This window comes from Alligator sinensis, unplaced genomic scaffold, assembly GCF_000455745.1.
Source record: "Alligator sinensis unplaced genomic scaffold, ASM45574v1 scaffold1386_1, whole genome shotgun sequence".
NCBI classification, from domain to species: domain Eukaryota; kingdom Metazoa; phylum Chordata; order Crocodylia; family Alligatoridae; genus Alligator; species Alligator sinensis.
Window position 1 is genome coordinate 341033 of NW_005842806.1, and position 9744 is coordinate 350776.

Consider the following 9744-nt stretch of genomic DNA (forward strand, 5'->3'; position numbering starts at 1 on the left):
ATTAGTACTTCCAAAAGTACTGTGCAATAACAACATCACCATAGGGGGACATGTAGATGTGCCCTACGACTATTTGCTGGGACTGCCAGAAAACAGGTACCTGTGGTGGCTGTTTCCACAAAATACATCCTTCTCCCACTGGGGAAAGGACTTCCATCAACTCTGACTTTTACAAGGATTGTAATGAACAAATATCAGATAAAAATAATTCACACTGTTAATGTGATCTGGATTTCAACTGGTGACCTACAGATGAGAAGTTTCCTATTAAAAATCTAGCTAGGGAGGTACTTGTTTGTCCCCATTACTATAGTATCTGAGCACTACCTAAGGATTTACAAAAAAAAAACATTTTCCACAGTCCCATGAATTTCTATTAAATTAAATGAGCTGCTAGATTAAAAAAACAGAAGTGTGACAAAATGTCTGCTCTAGATGACAATTTCAGCTGATTTCTGAGAAAAATTATAGTTCTAACTTCTTTGTTATCCACAGCAGGCATCTCTCTCAAGGCCAGACACTGCCCGTTACCGATACTGAGGGAACACTTATTTACAATTGCTCCCCACAAATTCACTCACACTGTCTGCTCAGTACCAGGGAGGTAGGACCTGCTCCTTTGCGATTCTGTTAGTGTAGACCAGTGATTATCAACCAAGGTGCCAAGGCACCCAGGAGTGCCTTGAGATCTTTTCAAAGGTGCTGTGGGGTCCCTCATAATGTTAGCACTCTTAGATTTGCAAATATGATCCATAAAGTAAACCCAGAAGTTTCAAATAGAAATCCATTGCTGCAATCTTTCTGAGTTCTTTGCAACAGAAAAAATGCTCCATTATTTTTCTGTAGTCAAAAAAAGAGTGAAAAGTTAGAGCTGACATTTTCCAAGGAGTGCTGCAAGTCTATCTAGGGGTTTCTCAAGTCTAAAAAGGTTGAGAATCACTGGTAGGCTCAGTAGACACACGTGTAAAGCAACCATGGCAAAACTCAATGACCAGCACAGAAGCTAGCAGGAAGGAAGGCAGGCATAACTGGCTACATAAGACCCTCGTGTCCATGAGCCCAGTGTGCTGCCGAAGCATGAAGCTGTTGAAATGAGTAGAATTATATAATGGACATTCATTGCACAGGAGCCTGACACTTTCCTCACTTTGGGTGTACTTTGACATGAACTCCAGTTGCCTGTGTGGTGCCAGCAAAGAATTCATAAACCCATGAAACCCGGAAAGCTTTAGCCTCCGTGAAGCGCTTAGGTCAGAATGTTCCTATTTAGAACTGGAGATCTAAAAACACAACCACACAGGAGCAGGGTTTATAATCCGAGGGTAATAAAGAGATGAAATTGCCCAATATTTAATTTAAAATGCTTATAATTTTTCTTCTGCAATTCTGGACATGTTGGGGCAATAAATCAGTTTTATTAGTATTTGAACAGTGGTAGGCAGAGAAATATGGGAAGATTTCATTGGGATTAGGCCTTTTGTCACACATTCAGTGACAAATCAGCAGGGATATTGTCTTTTATGATTGACAGCCAATTGAAAGGATCCCCATTCTTATCATTCTTTTCTAAATCCACTTGTGGCTATCTGCACATCTATATATAAAAGTGCACGTTGCCCTCATCCACAATCACGGGCATTTCCTGCGACTGTTGAACAACAACTTTGGTAAGATCATTAATGTTTGGAGGACAGGAGATATTAATGAGATGTTTAAATTATGGCTTTTAGGTTAAAAGGTCCAGAATCTCTTTCTCTTCCAGTACCCTCAGTAAACAGGGATCTTCCAAATGGATTCCAAAGCTGCCTATAACTCACTGGTGAAAGGCATTGATTCATTCAACTTCACCGAAGATTGTCAGCCCTGTGAGCTTCTGATCACTGGAGACAAAGCTTTCCCAGTTGTGGTGAGTGATAATGGCCAAGTGCTGATTGCAGCATCCCAGTATGGAAAAGGGCGGCTGGTCGTCATCTCTCATGAGGGATACCTAGGGAATCCCAGGTTTTCCCAGTTCCTTCAAAATGCTGTGAATTGGCTCAGATCCTCCCCAGGAGTGCTGATTGGTGTCCATAACAGTTTGGATCCCCTCTCTGAGCTGCTGCTCCAGGCTGGCACCAAAGTACAGGCTGGAGTGGAGCTCAGTGACTCCTTCGGGGTGTACTGTACAGATGCCTATGACTACACCCAGGCAGAGGCTCTAGTCCCGTTTGTGAAGAGAGGTGGGGGCCTGCTCATCGGAGGCCAGGCCTGGCACTGGGCTTCTCAACACGGTGTGGACAAGGTGCTCTTCAAATTCCCTGGGAACCGGGTGACCAGTGTGGCTGGCGTGTACTTCACAGGCAATATGGGAGAACTTGGGACTTTCTCAGTGTTGAAAGAAATGCCAAAGACTCCTCTGATCACCCAGTGAGTATCTTTAATCATTTTACCCACATTTATTCTTTCGGGACCAACTACAGCACAAAATCAAGGAAGGGTAAGTGCAGATGGAGAAGGGAGCAAGAGAACTACACCCTTTGCTTGCCATGCAGTGCAGTCCTTCTCTGGAAGGTAACTTTGTACTAACATCCTTTATCACACCCTAGTGACTCCAGAGCCAGCCTGCTCAGTTTACAGGGGGCAAGACAGTCTCACAAAATAAGCCCGAGACTTGAGAGCTGAGCTGGGCCTTTTCCTTCTTACACATGGCGGCCAATAAGAAACATCCCATGGCCAAATTTTGCCCTCAACGACCCCCAAAAGGTCTTCGTGGGGGCAGAAGGCACAAAGTAAACAAAGGCAGAAGTTCACTCTTCCCTTGGAGCACATGGTAACTAGCAGCTCGGACATTGCACAAGGGGAAATTGATTTTATCTTCTCTTTCTTGGAGAATTTGGCTTGGTAGGGCTGACAAAAGGTATTACCATTAAGGAAATCTGGCTCTGCATATGCTTAAGGTGCAGATCTGCAGAGTAAAAAGTGGTATTTTTGTAGCTACTTTTGAGAGTAAAGTTTTACTTGGAGTAAATTATAGCTGATGGAAGATGCTTGACTGAAAGAACAGGTAGCAATATTATTGCTGCAGAAACCGTGAGAGTTAGTCAAAGTATGCCCCAAGCCTAGCAGTCTTTAGGGTTAGCAAGACATGCCAGCTTCTAGCACTCAAGAGTGTTGTAGCTAGCATCACATCCACCTGCCTTTGACTCCCCAGCTTGAATGGCCACATACCCATCTACAGCTCAGTTGACTGTCATCAGTCTTCAGCATGAGTCCAGTGCAAGCCTTGAACTTGTGTCTTTGAAGATACAAACACTTCAGAAACCCCTGTAACCCTAACTCTTATGAGGGTTGATAGCTTTTGTAACTTAAATATAGCCAAGAACAGATCTATGAAAGTATGGTTGAACACCACTTCAGCTGTGTGGTCTGAGCATACTGACTTATAGCGTGACTTCTGCTGGAGCTGTTGCATTAGCACAGGTCTGGAAGCCAGGGGTGAATGCCACCACTGCTTGCTCCACCTTTTCCCCTGCCATTGAATTCAGTGGCAGGCAAGGAGTTTGGTGGGGAGTGGGGGCAAGGAATGGCAGTGTTCACCTCCTGGGTCCCAGTGCTGCACCAATACAGGCTCTGTCAAAAGCCATGCTGATAAACAAGTAAGTATCCTGAAATGATGAGATCTAGAAGTTAGTTATACTGTTGCAGAAAGTACGGTATTTTCTTGGATACAAGCATACATATGCCTGAGAATAAGACCTGTACCTTGTTTTAGAAGGCAAAATAAAGAAAAACAAATCTTTCCTTATAGTAAGTGACTGGTGCAGCAGCTAGAGAGCTGAGCCTGCTTATTGTTCTGCTTCCTGTGAACTGGGGGTAGATTTTACTTTCACATTTGCCCCAGAAGTGGTGGAAACTGCTCTTACCATATTTCTTACCTATCATGCACATTCCAATTTCCAGAGGCTGTTTTCTGGGAAAAGGTGTGAGTTGTTTATGAGAAAATATGGTAGCATGTGGCAAAGTACTACTTTGATCCTTTATGTAATGTTCTTGGTGTTAATTGTTTCTCTTCATTTTCAAGACATGGATTAAATGTTAAAAAAGACTTGGAGGATCTTCTGAATGGAGTGGTTGAATTTGACATCAGAAACAGCAGTGTCCCCTCGCCTCTCCTGGTGCATGGGTCTTTAGCATTTCCTATTGGATTCGATAGTTATTCCCACCAGTCATTACTTGCAGCTGCTCACTATGGCTGGGGTCACGTTGTGGTAATCCCTCACGAAAGCTATATGAAGCTCCCAGAAATGAGGACTTTTATCCTGAATGCCATTTATTGGCTAGATGCAGGAAAGGGGGGCCTAGTTGGCGTTGGAGATGAACTTCAGGACCTTTTTGCTGCACTAAATCAGAAGACAATCCCATGCAAGCTAACAGACCTTACAGACAACTTGAGCGTGTACTGCTGCACAGCCTACAGTGCTAGAGAGGCGGAGAAGATCCATGAGTTTGTTGCAGAAGGTGGTGGCCTGCTGATTGGGGGACAGGCCTGGGTCTGGGCTAGCAGGAACTCTGATCAAGTTACTATGTTTGGGTATCCTGGCAACAAAATCCTGCACAAGTTTGGGCTTGGGATCCTGGGGAAATATGTCATGGCATCAAAATACTCAGCTGTCCAACCTGACAACATTTCCTCATATTACCACTTCCGCCAGGCACTCTTCTGGTTTCAGCAACACCTTCAGAAAAAACAGGCTCTAATACCACCATATTCTTCATGGCTGAAGGAACTACTGCAAGATTCAACAGCATTTCTGAAGATCTCAGCTCAGGATAATCCGTCTGTCTCCTCCATTCACAAGTTGCTGGCCGAGCTAATCACTGCTACGAGCCTTCCTGATGTCAGCAAAGAAAACCCCATCAAAACCAACTCCGTGGAAGCAGTTTTAATAAGCTTAGCTACAGTGCTCTACAACGCCCTCCCTGAATTCCAATTGCTAGTGCATGTTCCAAGTCAAAATCTTCCAGCAATGCCTGTGTCCCCTCCTGTAACTATTCAGCTTAATGGAAGCAATGAAGGTAGGAGGTATTTTCTGTTTTAATTCTGCATTGGTTTTTTTTGTTTACATTTTTCTAATTCAACAAATTGCCGCTGCCGATCCTACTGCAATGGTGGCCAGCCCATGGCATGTGTGCCACAAATGGCTCAGGTAGCAGGTGTTTTTGGCCTATAAACCCCAAATGCCAAGTTATACCTGGTGCTGGTAATGCAGGTTGGGGCAGCAGTTGGAAAGGGGTCAGAGATTAGAATGGTACTTAGGGATTGGCCAGCAAGGTTTTGGACCTGCAGAAGCCATGAGGGCGGGTGTTTCCAAATGTAATGTTGGCACGTTCAGGTAGCAATGGGATCTGATGACACTGGGTAGTGGAGCTGGCTGATTATTAGAGTGGTGTTATCTCATACTTTGAACGGAATTTGTGGCATGCTTGCCAAGAAAATTGACCACCACTGTCATACTGGATGGAGCTGTGTACTTTGCTTGGCTTAATGGATATGTTCCTGAGAAAATTTAAGTCCTTTGATGGTGTCTCAACTTGGGCACCCAAAATCACGTATCCATTTTGAAAGGCCTATATTCTTTTCTGACTCATGCAGCACTGACAGATTTGCTGCTCAAGTTCTAATCAAAGTGTTGCAACTACGGCAACACACTGGAGGCAAAAGGGCTGCACAGATATTGCTGAGGGCAGCATTTGAAGGTCCATGATATTACTTTTCACTCTTCCATAACCTAAAAGCAACTGGAGGGATTTTGGTCAAAGACTCTAAGAAAAAAGAATAAAAATGTCTTCAGCCACAGTCCAAGCTAGAAAGTCTCAGCCTTAAGGGTGAAAATGTCAGAAAAATAAGGACATATGAAATTAGGGAATTAGAATAGAAACTGCTGCTCAGCGTTAACTGTAATTGTCATGTGACTTAGCATCATATGCTTTGAAACTGGTTCATCTGCTGTGACTTCTTACAGGTCCAGAAGCATGGAGAAGTACTGGCTTTTATATCCCACCAGGAGAAACAGCCACTCTGGTATTTCCTGCTTTTGCCATCACAGCCAACCTGAAGGTAACCATTGCCAGCTCCTCATTACAGCCAGAAGAGTATTTCTCATTTCCTCAAAGTTTGCTTTGCCTTTTCTCAGGCTTGACACACGGACAGTTCTTCCTGACTTTGTGCTATAAAAATCCTCATTTCCTCAGATTACTCTCCTTCCTCTTTCCTTCACAGTTATACCCTTAGTGGGCATGTCTATACATTCATTAATGGACTGTAGTTACCACACATTAAGTTTAATACCTGTATTACCAGGTAGTAAATCAATGTGCAGAACTGGAGCTACTGTGCAGTAGTGCTGGTGCATGCCTTTTAAGTGATGCCAATGCACAGTAGACTAATACTATTGCACATTAGCAAATTAGCACAGCTCTTGCCGTGACATGTTCATGTGTAGTAGAATTAGTCTACTGTGCATTTAGTATCTCATGTATCCCATGGTGTTCAGGCTTGCCACATCATCTATGATTTAAGCCTCTGCTCTAGGTACTTCCAAGTTGATCTGACATTTTGTCTGTGACTGTTTCCCCCGCTTGAAGCTGCTTTTTCTGAAGCAACCCCAGTGCCTCTATGCATAGAAAAGATTTTAACAGCTGGATTCCACTGCCAGGTAGACTTTTTATCTTTCCCCTTCCAATTTTTCATTTGAAACATCTTTTTCCATCTTCTGCCTCCTCATCCTAATTCCCCTTATTCTCTTTTTCCTTCTTGAGTTATTTGACTTTGCCATAAGGTCACGAGAACTACCACTCTGGAATAACTTTGGATTTCATATAATCTAAAACCCTACCTCTGACATTGGTCTGTAGTCAGTTCTTGAGGGAAATGTGCGAGTCCCACAATGCATCTGGCCACACACATAATGCTATAGTGTGGTAGGATTATTTCTCCTTTTAAAAAGACAGCAACAGAAGGACTGGAGTGTTGTCTGATCCTTGAGTTGAGTGCCAACCTAGCTCTTGTCTTCACCAGAGATTTCTGTGTTCTTAGCCAGCAAAAGGTAGACTCTGCAGTTATTGCATTGGTGCAATTTCATCCCAATTTCAAGCCCAAGGTAAGACTGGTTGATACAAACAGTGGCTTTGCCCATCTGCAGCAGTGCGAATATGTTAGTGAGTGGGCATGGCTGGCTAAAACTGGTGTAAGTTGCTAGGGTCCTAGTCACACTGGAAATAGTTTAAATGGGAAAGTCCCCCCTCCCATAGCAGTGCCATGGAAGGAGAAGTCTGGTAACATAATTAGATAGTCTGCTTAGGCACTTGGCTCAATTTTGTCCTTGAATCCCTGTCACCCTCCTCTGAGGCAGTCTGAAGGGTTGATGCCCACCTGGGTTTTTATACAATCTATAGTCTGTCCTTCTGGAGTTGAAGTGTGTTATCTATAACAGACGGGGGTATATATTCAGAGCAACTGTTCAAAATGTGTTAGCGCTCCACTGCTATCAGCTGACTCCTAATTCCTCCTCTAGGTGCAAATTGGCTGTCACTCTGATAACCTAAGCAACACCAATGAGCTAAAGCGTCCTCCGGTGGTGATAATGAAATTTAAAGTTGAGACAGAAAGAATGAAAGTCTCGACTCTGTGGGGTGGCCTCATATATGTCTTAGTGCCAAGGAAGTGCACACTTGGTCAGATATCTGTCACAATAGAAGGTGCTGTGCAGGCTCCTTTCTTCAAGCTCGGTAAGTGGCTGCTGTCCCTCTTGAGACAAAGAAAGTAAAGGAATAGTTCCTTGTTCATGGACTGGACTGTGTTTTCCTGACATCTTACACTGACTGCTTATATGAGAGACATCTTAGTACCCATGGTACAGTAATTTATTTTAAGGACTCTCTCATGAACTTACTGAAGAAGGTGTTGTGCTCCTGGCTTTGAGTCCTAGCTAGTTAGTCTGACTGCTGTCTCCTCAACAAATTCTAAACCACTTCATTTGAATGTACTAAAAAGGTTTCTGGGTTGAACAATCTTTTGCTCAAACTGTGACAACATCCATAGAGTCATTGGTCATGAACAGTCACCAAGATAGGTCACTATATGCTTCCTGCAAGTCTAGCAGTTGGTGTGATCAACACTCCTCCCCAGCCTCCTCCCTGAAAAACCAGACTGCTCTATCCACATGAGCTTCAAATTTACTGAGCTTTGCTGGTAAGGTTAGGGTGGTGGTGTTTTCTATATTGCAAAGCAAAGCAGTTTATTAAGTCAGTTATTTCTTGTCTGTAATGTTGAACTAGGGGAAACCAGCACCTCTGACTGGCAGGAAACCATCCGCCTTTACCCTGCTCCCTGGGCTGAGCTGGCCGTGGACAATGTCATCCTGACAGTGCCTGCTGATAGTGTGCGCCAGATACAAAACCCGGAAACTCTGCTCTCCATTTGGGACCTGAGCATGAAAGCTGTGGCTGAGCTGGCAGCCATACCAGCCACGTTCCCAAGGCCGGAGAGGATTGTGGCAGATGTCCAAATATCTGCTGGCAAGGAAAATTATATTCATAACATGTTACCTTTCTTTGGGCTTACTAGGTTCCATGGTGTATTAATATTATAATCAGATCCTGCAAATGGTTGTTCTCCTGAACAGTCTCATGGCCTTGGGGAGATGGGTCACATGAGTAAGACCTGTTTCTGTGAATAAGATTTTCCTCTATAGGACTTACATCACCTGCAGGTGACTGTGGGACAAAATGCAGGTGACTGTGGGACAAAGTACAGCAACTTTTGCAAGAGAGACTGACTGGCTCATGTAGGATGACAAATAACTTGTACCCTGTGGTAGCTACTGCTGTGGGGGTGAGGATGTGGAGAGTAAAGGTGGGAATAATGGAGCCAAGGCTAGTTGCTGTGAATATTGCTGGTGGGATGAGGAATTCAGCTGAGGGACAGGTGGCCCAATAGATAATGTGACCTTGGAGTTACACTGGCAAGAAGGAAGTCTATGTGTTTTGTGTCAGCAGAGTACTACTTTTTGCAGCTTAGAAAACAATTACAGATATAAGACAATTCATTGTCTAAGCACTCTTTAGAAAGTAGGACCCAACAGGTGTCTTGAGGGTGATGGTCTCTCAGTATTTATGTGCTTCCTTCCCTTTAGGTTGGATGCATGCTGGCTACCCAGTCATGGTGCATTTGGAGTCAGTGACAGGCATGACAGATGTGCAGTCCATCAAAACCAAAGGCTTTTGGGGACCCATACATGAGCTAGGTCACAACCAGCAGCAGGAGGGATGGGAGTTTCCCCCTCACACAACTGAAGCCACCTGCAATCTCTGGCCTGTTTATGTGCATGAGACTGTGCTGGGGATCCCAAGGGATAAGGCCCATGAGGCACTTAAACCAGAGAAGAGAGAAGAGAGGATTCAAAATTATATTAACAACGGAGCACAGCTGAAGGGCTGGAATTCATTCACTGCTCTGGAGACCTACCTGCAGGTAACATGCACCTGAATTAACTGCATAACTAGCATGCACAGGGGACTGAGAGTGGGTCATTTGAAGATATATCTTTCCCTTTTCATTCCATCATCTCTTACTACACAACTGTTTTCTCTCTTCCTCTGATGAATACCAACCTCCAAGCAATAGCCCCTCTGTCTATGATACCACTGCATCGCTCAGACTCAGGTGGGGTGGCCCTGTTCAGTGCCTGGAGAGAAGAATTCAGC

The 9744-nt window shown here is 44.1% G+C and overlaps 1 protein-coding gene across 1 annotated transcript in view; it reads left to right on the plus strand.

Annotated features, from left to right (window-relative positions):
• Positions 1-1789: 1789 nt before the first annotated feature.
• The window catches only part of LOC102371601 (TRPM8 channel-associated factor 2), a 9550-nt gene continuing 1595 nt past the window's right edge, over positions 1790-9744 (plus strand). Inside the window, exons 1-6 of the mRNA XM_006035139.2 lie at positions 1790-2406; positions 4061-5055; positions 6003-6097; positions 7554-7767; positions 8317-8556; positions 9174-9511. Coding sequence (XP_006035201.1) covers positions 1790-2406; positions 4061-5055; positions 6003-6097; positions 7554-7767; positions 8317-8556; positions 9174-9511 — 2499 coding nt within the window. The remainder of the gene's footprint in view (positions 2407-4060; positions 5056-6002; positions 6098-7553; positions 7768-8316; positions 8557-9173; positions 9512-9744) is intronic.